General features: G+C 46.7%; 1 protein-coding gene across 1 annotated transcript in view; it reads left to right on the top strand.

The window, feature by feature from the left end:
- The window catches only part of COL22A1 (collagen type XXII alpha 1 chain), a 218,612-nt gene that overhangs the window by 117,221 nt on the left and 87,025 nt on the right, over positions 1-14,366 (top strand). Inside the window, exons 18-23 of the mRNA XM_058040754.1 lie at positions 663-716; positions 1,965-2,018; positions 10,616-10,651; positions 12,120-12,149; positions 13,043-13,096; positions 13,999-14,052. Of these exons, the coding sequence (XP_057896737.1) occupies positions 663-716; positions 1,965-2,018; positions 10,616-10,651; positions 12,120-12,149; positions 13,043-13,096; positions 13,999-14,052 (282 nt within the window). The remainder of the gene's footprint in view (positions 1-662; positions 717-1,964; positions 2,019-10,615; positions 10,652-12,119; positions 12,150-13,042; positions 13,097-13,998; positions 14,053-14,366) is intronic.

Below are 14,366 nucleotides of genomic sequence, written 5' to 3'. Positions count from 1 at the left end.
GTTGAAAGCATTATGGTTGTTTAGTCTAGAGAAAGTTGAAAGGGGAGTTTTGTAAATCTTCAAATACATAACAGGTCATTGCAAAGATGAAGGAAACACTTTTCTCTGTGGGAGGTTAGGGAAAGACTTACTAGTCTAGAACTACAGCAAAAAAAAATCAGGTTTAGGTTCAGGGGGGAAAAAAAGATGTCTTCAAGCAATAAAGTGGTGAAATCCATTGCATATGGACTTTGTGCACTGTCCAGCTCTGGAGACATATAGAAACAAATTAATTGTTCCCCCAGGTTACAGAAAGGAAAGGTGAAAAATGAAAGATTTTTCATTACTGGGTAAAACCAACCTATTGCTGGATTGCTTTGTTAGTTTTGTAGGAGCTGTTCTGGGCTGACATTCTCCTGGAGCACATTGTCCAGTTTACACAAACTCACCTCAGCAGGCAGAGGAAGGATGCCAACATGGAAAGCTAGCACACACCTGCTTTTGTTTGCAGCAACTTTTCATGGTAGAGATGTAGGAATTTCAGCTATTTTCTCTATGGGACTGGCTGGATTTCCTCTCCTTATTCATTACTCTTGGAGCAGATAGTATGGGCATCATCTTCAAGGCAGTGACCTAAACAGCACAAATTTAAATTATAGTTGTTCTTTCTCTTCTTTTTCCAGGGAGACAGAGGCCTGGATGGATTCCCTGGAAAGCCAGGTCTGGAGGGGAAACAGGTATGTGGCAAATACTCAAAAACTGGAAGTGTTTCTTTGGAAAGAGTGGTAGTTGACCCTAAAACTGAGACTTATCCTGGGTGGTTGCTGAATCATGGCAGTACCCAATCATGTCCCTGTTCTGAGGATCTTTGGTACAGTTTTCTTTTTTTTGTTTGTTTGCTTTTAGAATTAAACTAGAATGCAACTTACACTCACAGGAAATGCCAGTTCTTTAAACATGACAGTCTAAATGTTTGTCTTAATTTTCATTAAATACATAAGAAAGCACTCAGAAGAATTCAGTTGTTTAAGCCCACAACAGGAAAGGAAGAGAACTGGATTTAATATATTGGGTTTGTTTTCAATAAAAAAATTGCTTGGAACTATTTATATTTTTATAACAAAAAGAAAACAGAAAATGGCCTAGAAGATCAGTACATTTCTGCTGATCAGACACACACTGCTTTGTCTAAAACCACTATCTGTAGATTCCACAAGACTGTTTTCATTACCCAGGGAATGATACCTAATGAGAAGCATCCTTTTCTTCCAAGGACCTTCTGGTCCAAATAGCAAAGGACAAAATAGGAAGCAGAGGACAGAAGTGATTTGCCAAAAGCCATGCAGCTAATCACTGCCACCCTTGAGCCTGATACCTCCAGGGTGCAGCATGTGCATCCTGCTCTGTTCCTCAGCTGCAGTTTGCCTTGTACCAAGAAGTGTGTGTCTAGTTAGTGTTTATCACTATCCTTGCAAGATGGAAATGTTTTCCGGTGTTACAGATGGATAAAGAACTGGTTTATACTTGCAGCAAATGTAGATGAAGTAGGAAAATGCAGAGGGATGTCAAAATGGATCCTTTTTGTTTAGTACTTCAAAGGAACAATTTCTCCAAGTGAAACCCTATTACAGAAATTGGGTTTTCTGAAGCATTTCTTCCTTTTTCATGTCTAGCGACTTAGAAGGGGGTAAATCTTCATGCCTGAATTTTATACTAAATTTTGTGTTTGACGCTGATAGACTCACTGAACTGCAATTCTTCTGAACCAGCTGAAATTGGATTGGTGTTATTGTGGCTGCTGTGGCACCTCCATTCTTATTCTCTTTCCTTTCTCTGTGCAGCAGAGTCAAAGCAGGCTCATGTGTTCTGTTAGTTCCTGCCCAGTGCAATAGGACATCACTGTTTGTGCTGCCAATACCTGCAGCCTTATGTTTCTCCTGCACTTTAGAAACACAGACTTTTCTCTCAATTTTACCTCTTTATAGGGCCCTCCTGGCAGCCCTGGCCCTCCTGGTGCTAGTGGGACCAAAGGAGACAAGGTAAGTTGGGATGGGATGCATAAAGTGGATTTAGAAACACATTTGTTAATTCTTCCTGGGGCCCTCTGTGCTGGAAATATCAGGGCTGTTGGACTAATATTTATCTCATTTTTATACAACAAAAGTTTATATATATTTAAATATACTTTTCTGACATGGCTTCAGTCTGAAATGGGTGTGAGAATTAAAATGTATCTGTTTATGACTCCTCTGCTCTTAGTTTAATGCTGATAGTGAGAATGGAAGGAAATAGACTATAGTGTGGGTCAGGAATCTTCCTCATCTAAGAAATGTGGGTAGAAATGTCAATATGTTTGTGTAGAAACTGTTTTTCTCACACAGGAGATGTGGAATTGACTCAGAAAGTGACAACAAAATGCCTCTGAGCCTCCTACATGCAAAATAATTATTCACTTCTCTCAACAGCAATTTTGACCTTGTTATTTTTCAGAGTTGTTCAAATATTCAGGGCAGCCTTATGTTTCCCTCTCTGTTAGAGATGATGCTGTGGTTTTGGTATTTCCGACCCAGGACTGGAAAGGCATGGCCTTTCTATTTTCTTCCTGCAGTACTGATCCAGTCTTGATCACTTCATTCATATTTCTGAACCAGCTGCAACTGGTACTTCCAGAAAATGTTTGTCTCCTTGGTCAGATATTTTCAGAGGGGCTGGTGTGTATCTTTTCACTACTTCTCACGTAACATGAGCTCTTTTTGGAATAGGCCTGTTTGGATGGGAGCCTGGGCAACCTGATCTACTGGGTAGCACGTCTGCTTGAAGCACAGGGGTGGAACCAGATATTTTGGATTGATGGGCCAAGGCCAATGGTATCAGGATCAACAAAGCAAAGTTCTGGGTTGTCACTTTGGCCACAGCAAAGTCCTGCAGTGCCCCAGGCTGTGGCAGAGTGGCTGGAAAGCTGCCCAGTTGGAAAGGCCCTGGGAGTGCTGGCTGACAGTGGCCAAACATGAGCTGGCAAGTGCCTAGATGGGCAAGAAGGCCAGTGGTCTCCAGGAATTCTGTGTCAGCACTGGTGTGGCCAGCAGGACCAGGGTGGTGACTGTACCTCTGTGCTGGGCACTGGGGAGGCCACACTTCAAGTGCTGTGTGCAGATGTGTGGCCCTGCTGAGACTGAGATTAGTAAACCCAAATTAAGTCCCTAAGCTGCTCTCTATCCTTTATTATCAATACTGAGCAGTCACCAGGGACCCACTTGACTGGAGGTGGCAGTGTGACATCCATGCCCAAGAAGGGCCACAGGGAGGATGCAGGGAATTGCAGGTCTGTCAGCCTGACCTCAGGGCCCAGTATGGTTCTGGTGCAGGTCATCATGAGGGGGATCACATGGCTCAGAGAGGACAACCAAGGGATCAGGTCCAGTCAGTGTGGGTTTGGAAAGGCAGGTCCTGCCTGACCAACGTGATGTCTTTTGGGCAGCAAGTGACCCTCCTCAGGGCTGAGGGAAAAGCCGTGCATGGAGTGTCCCTGGATTCAAGCAAAGCCTTTGACCCCATCTCCCACAGCACAGGAAAAGCCGTCATCCCAGGGCTTGGGCAGGGGCACTCTTTGTTAGCTTAGAAGCTGTCAGGATGGCTGGGAACAGAGAGTGGCTGTGAATGGAGCTGCATTGAGTTTGTGTACAGTCACTAAGGTGTCCCTGGGCCCAGTCCTGTTCAGTGTCTGTCCTGTGGATGTAGACAGGGACATTGGCGGTACCCTGAGTAGTAAATTTGTGACACTACCAAGCTGGGTGGGAGTGTCAACATGCTGGAGGATAGGAAGGCTCTCTGGCTGGGATGTGGATAGGCTGGATAGATGGTGTGATGCTGAGTTTCCAGAAGAGCCAGGCCTGGGTGCTGCCTTCATGTCCCAAAAGCCCCTGCAGTGCCCCAGGCTGGAGAGAGAGTGGCTGGAAATCTGCCCAGCAGGAGAGGCCCTGGGGATACTGGCTGACAGCAGCTGGACTTGAGCTGGCAAGTGCCCAGGTGGGCAGGAAGCCTGGTGGTCTCCTGGAATTCTTTGTCAGCACTAGTGTGGCCAGCAGGAACAGGGCAATGATTGTCCCTCCGTGCTGGACACTGGGGAGGCCACATCTCAAATGCTGTGTGCAGGTATGTGCCCTTTTTGAGATGCAATTAGGGAAAGATCCTTATGTTTGAATGAAGGTGCCAGTGAGACCATTTATCGACCAAAGTCCACAGCAGAGATTTTATTTAACAATAAATGGGAGGAAGAGAGATAGAAAGGACAAAAGAAGAGGTTGAGAAGGAAAGTGGGAGCAGAGAGGATGGGACAAAGATGGAGCAGAAGACAGTCCAAGATTCTTGGTTCCAGCAGCATCATGTCAGTCTTTCCTTACCATGTGCATGTCCAGGCTGGAGGTCTCTGTGGTTCTTGGGAAATGAGGGCTCCAGGTCGTTCTTTCAGAGTACACACCTTTCTCCAGTCCTTGATATGGGCATCCAAGGGAGGTGTTTTCCTATTTGCCATGTAAAAGGAGAGTGGCAGTGCTTACCTTTGCCTGCAATACTGAGGCCCATGGAACATTTCTCAGCTCCGAATGCAGGGTTGGGAGTAGGGTGGGGATGCACCCTCAGCCCTAAAAACAACTTCTGTGGATTGATTCTACAAGACAGCGCTTCCATCCTCAGCCGACTCTCCTCGACCAGGCTGCCTTGCTGCTGTCCTGGGGCTGAGGGATTTGGACTGGAGGCAGAACCTAATTTGGCAAGTGGTTGCCTAAGGGTGAGTACTCATCATGGGAATCCGCCTGCTGCTGGCCCCGGGCTCACTCCTCCGGCTGCCCCCTGAGGCAGCTGAAGGCGAAAAGGCCACTCAGAGGCCGCCGGGCCCTCTTGGCCCTGGAGCGCCATGGCCGTGGGGCCGGGGGCTGCGGGACGGCTGCGCTGCCAGCGGGGCAAGCAGGAACGCGGCGTGCCAGGGGCTGGGCAGGCACCGGGCAAGCTCCTGCTGGCGGCTCATCCCCGCAGGGCTTTTCCGGGAGAGGGGCGGCCTGGGCACGCCCAGCCTCCATGCCTGCTTTGTCAGCCTCGTCCGAGGGATCGGCAGTCGAGACACAAACCACAGACGTATTTGTGTCCTTGGCAAGTGCCGTAGGAAGATGCTCACTGTGCCCCTCGTCACAGGGATCCCTGTCCAGGGGATAAGCTGCTGGCTCCGCTCCCTCCTCTTGCAGTGGGAGGGACAACTCGCTCTCTGGCTCACTGTCCCCTCTCCTGCATTGTCTCTGTCAAGGAGCTCTTCTTCCTCCCACTTTGCCAGCGGCTGGTCTAGCCGAGTGTCCATGGACAGCACATCCTTGTTGTTAAAGAGAGACCACATCTCTTCAAACAGGTTGGGAGGCACGAGCTGTGTGTTGTTTTCAGTCTCTTGAAGAGTCTATGGTCCAGCTGCAAAAGCTATGCTGGCCCGAGGGACTTTCTGCATCCAGGCAGGAGAGGATGTCTTCCTCCAACTTCTCCAGCTCCTCTGCCTCGAAATTCAGAAGATGCTTTGAAGCATCCTCAGGCCCTGCGCACAGCAGTTTCCCACGTGCAGTTTGCTCGGGCAGCTGATGAGTTTCCCTGTCGTCACAGGGGCTTCCAGATGAGGGAGAAGTTGAGAAGTCCGAGCATTCCTCCGGGAAAAGCCCATTGTGCCACTTGTCCCAGGGATCTTTGTCCACGGCAGAAGCTCCTGCCTCTCCCTCTTTCTCTTTAGAGAGGGCAAGGGATGTGCACTGCGGATTGCTGTCCCTGTCTCCTGCAGCCTCTGTTTCTGAGAGTTCTTCCTCCTCCCACTTTTCCTCTGGCTCTTTTGCAAAACTGTCCCAGGGCTGCAAACAGACAGCCAATGTGCTCTGCCAACTGGGCAGGAGACAGGAGCTCAGAAGAGTTTCCAGTCTCTTCTGTGGCATCTTAGGTCGAGCCAAGAGCACTGGGCATCACCTGGGACTCTGCATTTGCGTTTTGGCAGACATTTGAATGCTCCTGGGTCCAGGTGGATTTGGTGGATCTGTCTTCACACAGGCATGGGGCAAGGCCTCTGAATTGCCACTCTGCTCTTCCTGCACCTCAGTGAGCTCCTCCATCTCGGTGTGCTCCAGATGGTTCCAGGCAGGCTGGGTCTCTGTGCAGAGCAGCGTGCCACCTGCCCGTCGCAGGGGTGGCAGGCGATGGCCCTGCCTTGCTGGTGACCCTTGCCAGAGCCTTTCAGCTGAGCTGTCTGAGGACGGTGTTTCCCAGGCCCCATAAGCAGCCCGAGTGCCCCATGGAGAAGGTGGCACTAGGTCTTGGTGGGTACTGCCTGCAGGGCCTGTGCACCATGCTCTGCCTCTGGGAGAAGACCCAGAGGCTGCTGGGGCTGCTGGCAGAAAGGGCAGCTTGAACCCTGCTGAGGCTGCTCTTGGTATGTGCTCTTGGAACGGAGGTGACCCAGTCAATGGAGGGCCATGGAGAGGCGGCAAGTCTGACATGGACAATCTTGGTGGCCGTGTGACTGTGCCACTGAGGGGCACTGAGTGCCCTCTTTCCAGACTGCCCTCCTGTGTGTAATGTCCTGGGAGGCTCCCTGAGGTGACTGGTCTGGGGAGCAGTTTGTCCCCGTGGAGGGGCGTGATGGTTGTCCAGCTGACCTGCAGAGCTGCTTGTGGCTGCCTGTGAGTCACCTGTGAGAAGCAGGAGGAGGTGGTTGATGGAGGCAGCTGTCTCCATCAACATAGTTGCAAACTCAGCCCTGGCCCTAAGGGCAGTGCTGACCATGGCAGCCAGGCCAGGCTGGGTTCCCAGCTGCGCTCGCTGTCTCTGGGCCATTCCCTCACCCAGGCCATCCTGGCACCGGCTCCTCCCCAGAACAAGGCCTGGAGCCAGGCCTGGCTGCCGCTCTCCTGCCCCCAGCCCTCCCCCAGGTCCCACTGCAGCCTTTCCCTCCCTTCCTGTCCCTCACCTGTCGCCGCTTGGACAGCAGCGGCTGCCCCTCACGGGGCTGGCAGTGGGCATTCGCTTCCTGTCTCTTTGACATCTTGGCTGTGCTCTGACGAACACTGGCCAAGGGCACCCAGGAGAGCTGCTTCCTCCTGAGGAGCTGCTGCCTCGTGAGAGAACTGCTGCCTCCTCAGAGAGCTGCTCTCCTGAGAGTGACAATGAGGGGTTTGGCCCTATAAAAGTTCTCTGCATCTCCACATGGACCTGTGTCACAATGGCCTCTGGGCACGATGGAACCATGAGTCACAAAGGCCTGGTGCACACGGCTGCCTTGTCTCAGAGGCCTGAGGGTTTCCATCGAGATGTCGCTTTCTTAGGCCTTTGCCCCTCTACTTTGACTACACTTGTTTGTGTCCCAGTGATTTGCAGCATTCCTTTGTCTCCCCCGAGTTTGTCCTCTAAACATCCCCAGAGAAGCCCTGTGCCCTGCCAAACTGCTTTTCCCACCCAGCCCACCATGTGTTCCACCCCTTGGCCCCACCTCATGTAGAAAGATAATCAGGAAGGCAAAAGCTCCAGTAGCACTTCATCTGGCCACTACTGTAAAAGACAAGAAAAATGTCTGTCTACAAAGATCAACAACAACAGAGGGCCAATTAAGCCTTCTGGTCCTAGCCCTGATGTTTGACCAGTGGCTTCCCTGAGAACCAGCCCTGGCAACTTTGATGAGAGGGACTGCTTGAGCCAGTTATTTGGAAAAGCAACTTTAATGTAACAGCAAAACAACAAACCTAACAGCATCCATAGCACAAGGAATGAACCAGAAAAAGCCAGGATCTGGAGTCTGCAGAGACACTTACACATTTCAGAAAGGGGTGGGGTTAGGGCGGGGTCTGAGCAAAGGATCCAACAGGAAAGAGTGATTTGGAATATTACAAATAATGCAGCAAAAATTATCCAATGACAACACAGGGAACTTAGACTTTTCTACTAGTAATTTGAATAGCTGAACTGGAGGATCATGGGTGCGAGCTCCTGCTCAGCCTAACTTAAAGAGGGTTTTCCCATGGCCTCAAATTGCAGCCTCCTTCATTATTTAAACTGACCCAAACAAGCCAAGAAAAATTCTTCATTTGATGTAGAGAGGAATATGTTCACAGAGGATGAGGAAAAGTTTTCCCTACCTAATGCCTTCTTTGTCTCAACCTTCAATAGCAGACTGTTTATGCCAAAGACAAGCAGACCCCTGAGCCAGCAGACAAGGGACAGGGAGCTGACCAGACCTCTGCAATTCTACAGGAAGTTATTAGTGATCTGTAGAGCCCCTGAGACACCGACAAGTCTGTCGGGGCTGGCTGGGAGTCTCCCAAGGGGGCTCAGGGAGCTGCAGATGAGGTCCCTAAGCTGCTCTCTATCCTTTATTATCGATACTGAGCAGTCACCAGGGTCCCACTTGACTGGAGGTGGCAGTGTGACATCAGTGCTCAAGAAGGGCCACAGGGAGGACGCAGGGAATTGCAGGTCTGTCAGCCTGACCTCAGGGCCCAGTATGGTTCTGGTGCAGGTCATCATGAGGGGGATCACATGGCTCAGAGAGGACAACCAAGGGATCAGGTCCAGTCAGTGTGGGTTTGGAAAGGCAGGTCCTGCCTGACCAATGTGATGTCTTTTGGGCAGCAAGTGACCCTCCTCAGGGCTGATGGAAAAGCTTTGCATGGAGTGTCCCTGGACTCAAGCAAAGCCTTTGACTCCATCTCCCACAGCACAGGAAAAGCCGTCATCCCAGGGCTTGGGCAGGGGCACTCTTTGCTGGGTTAGGAACTGTCAGGATGGCCGGGAACAGAGAGTGGCTGTCAATGGTGCCACATTCAGGTGGTTTCTGGTCACTAGTGGTGTCCCCTGTGTCCAGTCCCGTTCAGTGTCTGTCCTGATGTGAACAAGGGCATTGATGGTACCCTTAGTAGTAAATTTGTGATGGCACTAAGTTGGGTAGGATTGTCAATGTACTGGAGGGTAAGAAGGCTCTGTTGAGGGGATGTTCACAGGCTGGATGGATGGTGTGAGGCCAGCAGGATGAATTTCAAGAAGAGCCAGGCCTGGATCCCACCCTTGTGTCACAGCAAGCCCCTGCAGTGCCACAGCTGGGGCAGAGTGGCTGGAAATCTGCCCAGTGGGAAAGTCCTTGGAGGTTCTGGCTGACAGAGGCTGTCCATGAGCTGGCATGTACCCATGTGGGTAAGGAAGCTGCTTGGTGGCCTCCTGGCCTTCTGTGTCAGCACTGTAGTGGCCAGGAGGACCAGGGCAGTGACAGTCCCTCTGTGCTGGACACTGTGTAGAAATCTTCATTCAGTTCTGGGCACCTTATGAAAAGAAAGGGGTTGAGGTGCCAAGATTGTTGCCAGAGAAGGGCAGTGGAGTTGATGAAGGGTCTAAAGGGCAAATCCTATGAAGAGCTGCTGTGGGAGCTGGGTGTATTCTGGGGAAAAGATGACTTAGGGGGGACCTTACTGCTCTTTACAGCCTCCCTGGCAAGCGGCTGTAGCCAGGTTGGGATTGGTCTCTATTCCCAGACAAACAGCAACAGGACAAGAGAAAATGGCCTCCAGCTATGCCAGGGAACATTACAGTTGGAAAGTAGAAAGAATTTGTTGACTGAAAGGTTTGTCAGGCATTGCAAGGTTCTGCCCAGGGAGGTGGTGGAGTCAGCATCTCTGGAAGTGTTCAGTGAACAACTGGATGTGGCACTCAGTGCTCTGGTCTTGTTGCCATGGTGGTGTTCAGTCAAAGGTTAAGCTCAATGGCCTTGGAAGTCTTTTCAACCTTAATGTTTCAGTGATTCTATCTTAAGGATCTCTTCCAACCCAACCTATTCTATGATGCTCTGAATAAATAACAAAGAGTAATTGAACTTAGGAGAAAATACATGAAATATATGCTGGGTCATTCAGAGACCTACATGAGTAATGAAGAAATAGAGTGTAGAGGGAAGCTGTGTGATAAATGTAACACCAGTCTGTGCCTAAAGTAAAGGATAAACCTTCTGTATGCACAATCTTGGAGCATAATAAATGGTGGACATTGCTGGAGAAAAATGAACTGGAACAAATTGATAACCCAGATGGCAATAAATCATGGGAAGAGGATGTAGCATCCCAGTGTTCCACAACCACTATGGTGTGAATTGTTCTATAAAATGACTTGGGGAAAATGGTACCATTTCTCACTTTTTTTTGCAGTTATTTTGGTTGATAACAAATAAAAGTGTTTTGACCTCCTTAATATCCATCTCCTTGGGGGTCTTAGGAATCTAAGCATCAAACAGTTTGTTTGTGTGGTAAGTGTACAGAGCAAATACAAGATTTTTTTGAAGCACAAATCTAATGCTATTGTGCATCCAATGCATCATTCATTTTAAGTCACTGAATATTATTAAAATGTATGTAAAACATCACAGTAAGACAGACCACAACCAGTTTCTGCATGAGCAGAGAAAAGAGAGTTAACTGAGATTGTATGTCCAGATCTATTAATTATGAGATGGTTATTGAAAATAAGAATGTACAACAACAATCAAAAAATATGCTCAGGATGTTGCTTTTACTTTGCACTGTTGTGTATTGTGCCATGTTGTGTTCTATGTATGTTTTTTCATTTCTTTCTTGTTTCCCTGCAGGGTGAACCAGGACTTCCAGGATTGCCTGGCACTAAAGTAAGAATTTTTTTTTAGCTTTCCCAGACTTTGTAGCATTATTGCATGAGAAGTAGAAATGCAGGTTGGGAGGATCTTACTGAGAGATGTTCTTAAATACTTTTTTTTAAAGAAGTTTTTAAAAGAAAAGACTTTTGAAGAAGGCATGTGACAGGTTCCAATGAGGAGATGCTCTTCCACAATTCTGGGAGATTGTGAAGTGTGAAGACCAGGACTTGAGGCAATGAAGGAAAGCATTGCCTCAATTGCATCAGACAGAGCAATACTGTGACAGGACTGTGTGGTTTCTGACAGTTGTTGATTCCAAGTGGCCTTTGGTACATAGAGCCTGGGCAAGTTATAAAAGCAAATGAACTTTCAGTATTGAGTAGCTGAGTGTCTTTGATATGGACTAAGTGTAAGAGTTGGGGCAGGAGAAGAAAAAGGCAGTTTCTGATGAGAGGGAATGATCTTTCCTTAGCTTGTATCTGGAAAAGTCCTGGTGGAATATTAAAACAGCTAGAACTTGATGTTCTGAAATCAGGAAAGCACTCATGAAAAAATGAAACAGAAAAGAGAAGAGTGAGGCTGATCTTTATTGTGGCACTAGATTAACATCCTTTGTGCATCCCTCTGCCTTCACTGATGCCAGAGACAACTCCAGCAGGGATGTAAGGATGTCCAGAGACTAGTACTGTCTGTATGAAGAGGTTATCTCTGGGTGAATGGAGAAAGATTTACCACTAAGTATGCAGAGGAGAGGTCTAGAACTGAGTTCAGTATGGGCTGGTAAAAAAGCAGTTAGGTAGTATCCCTTTAACCTTAAAAAAAAAAAAAAAAAACAAAACAAAAAAGATTAAAATTAGGAAATAGCATTCTTCAACTATAGACAGGAATGAGAGGCTCCCTGGTAATTGTGGGAAAGTCAGCAGGCTTTCCCTTACTCAGAATGCGGTAGAAAGTAAAGGAATTAGAAAACTATGAAAAAAAAAAAACTGGCTGTTTGGGTAAGAACATTTTGCTGTGCTGTTCAAATGTGATATTAATGATGGGACAGCAATTACCAAGAAATTTTGAAAGATGTGTATAACATCTGAAAATGAGTTTAACTGATGGAGCATATCCCCAGCCAGTCTGCTTGTTATGTGATTCCTTCTGCACTCAATAGATCTTTGTGATTTGGAATAAAACAAGATCTGGGGAATTTACTAACTTATTTATATAATGAGATAATTAATTAAGTTCTTACTGTTTATACAGCCACCCAAATCACTTCACAGGTGAGAGAAAACCTTGTGATAGTCTGAGTTATTTAAATAGAAAGCATCTCCCAGCCTGCAAGAGGATTTGAAGAGCTGTAGGAGTTATCATGCAACTTGAAGAAACAGCAAGGGTAGAAAAATACCCTGTGGGGGCCCATGATACCTCTGGCACCTTCTGCCTTGTATTTACTCTTTCCATCCTTTATGACTCTGTATTTCCATTGCAGGTGCATATTGAAGGCCTAAAAGGAGAGGAAGTAAGAGAGACTCAAAATCTCTTCTTTCATTGCAAGGATATTTTAATGTAATTCTGTTGCCTGTTAGGTTAGATTTTGCTGTAAAATAGTGCTTTAAAGGGAAGCTGGATGGAAGCATTATCAGGACATCAAGAAATAAATTTTCCTAATTACAATGGCAAAAATAATGAAGAAAGGAGAAAGGGCAATGCCATTTTCAGATGTGAATTGTACATAAATGAGAAATATGAACTGTAGAGTCAGCTGTGCAATTATGTAAGGACAGGGATGTATTAACATTAATGTTAAACTGTATTTTATTTTTTGCCTAGTTTGCCTCTGAACCTGGGCACTCAAATAGGGGGACATACCCATTGTGTCAATCTGTTAGTCCAATGTATAAAATATATATATATTTAAATTTTTATTTTTTTGTTGGTGGATATGTATTTTGCATTTAGCTGTTACTTAATACAATTGTATGCATCATGTAAATGATACTTTAAAGCCCTTCAGACCTCTGTAGGCTTGGGGGAAATGCTGGTGGGAGCTGCTTATGCAAAAACTGTTGTTCTCCACTACTAAACACCACCCCAGAGAGTTCTAGTGGAATACCCAGGATATCCCAGTGTCTTCAGTAGAGTTACTACCTGTGAAAAACAGAGAACCAGATACGGATAAGTGCCTGTTGAGTGTGGGTGGATCAGTCTGTCTGCAGCCTAGTGAGTGCTGATAATTTGAGTAGTCAGAGATTAAGGAGAAAAACAGCTGGTTCTGTACTGGTTCTTCAGGACTTGTGGGGAAAGTGTTGGTATAGGTCCTGTAAAGACAGTCAACATGTCTAATGTGCCCATGCACATTTTCATAAAGATACTTTAAAACTTTTATTAAAAAAACCCCGAACATTCCTGTAGGGAAAGCCTGGGCCACGAGGACCACAAGGCCACCCTGGACTTCCTGGACCTCCAGTAAGTTGTTTCTCTCACTACTTGCAATTTCAGAAGCTGAAACTCAGGCTGGAGTGAGGCATATGAAAATCTTATACATTATTCAGGCTCCAAAATATTTAAATAGTGCCCACAGCCTCCAGTTTTCTTCATTGCTGACAGAAGGTGTCGTGCTGTGGATGGCCTGTCTGAACATAGGGAAGTGACAACCAGGACACGGGCAGACTTTGCCTTAAGGCTGTTGTCATGCAGAACCTGATCATTTTTCTATTTCTAATGTCCTGAAGAGCTGTATGGGCACATCTCAGAGAGGCACTGACTGATAATTTGTGAGCTGTCATGTCATGAAGGTCAAGGAGTAGTTGCTGTCAAAGGGGTTGGTGTTATGCCACAAGGTCGTGGCTGAAATACTTTCTGGATGAAAACTAAGAATTGAGTATGTGTGTTTATATTTCAACACAATTTTTACAACAGTTTGTACATGCCAACATTCTTACTTCTGACTTAAATTGCAGCCTATTCTAGTTATATTTTATGACCCAGCTCTGCAGGATGTCTCAGTTCAGACTGTCACTGCTGCCTCATTTGTAAACACTCTGTGTTTCCTCTCTTTTGAATTGCTTGTTGTGTTTCACTGTTGATTGGCTTTTGTAAAATTGATGGCATTGTGAAGGTGTGTTGCTTAGGTAAATCCAGTTTGAATTATGTAATTTAAATATAGTTGTGTGCTCTGTATTTAATCAGGGCATTGTCACTTTATCTTGTTTACTCATTCTCTTCTGCTCACAGGACAACATAACCATCAGGTAAGAGTTGTCTAGGTAGCCATGCAGTAATGGTAGCACAAAACAGCTAGGAAATCATATATAGTTCACTAGTTTTTTCTTATTCTGTTAACTTTCTAAATCTTCTCAATTTTAAAGGGAGAGCCTGGTCTGGAAGGCAAGCCTGGAATCCCTGGTTTGCCAGGTCAAAGGGTGAGTTGCTTCTTTTATTTAATTTGAGTCTCAGGAGGTTTGGGATAGCTTTGTTCAATAAGGTTTGCTACTTTCGCCCACCTTACATATATTTGTCTCCTTATATAAGAATCCTGAGTCCCAGATCCTTTCCCATATTCCTTATTCATTGTCCAGAAACTTTCAGTACCTCTTGGAGCTGACAGGTTGAATGCAGTGCAGGTTCTTTCTTGCCATGTGCTCTCCTGTATTTATATCTGCTCCTTACTGCTGAAGGGTTGCTTGATATGACTCTGAGTGTGCAGAACCACTACTAATGTGGTCAGTTTGAAATT

Source organism: Melospiza georgiana, chromosome 1 (genome assembly GCF_028018845.1).
Source record: "Melospiza georgiana isolate bMelGeo1 chromosome 1, bMelGeo1.pri, whole genome shotgun sequence".
NCBI lineage: Eukaryota > Metazoa > Chordata > Aves > Passeriformes > Passerellidae > Melospiza > Melospiza georgiana.
This window is presented reverse-complemented; position numbering and strand designations above follow the sequence as displayed.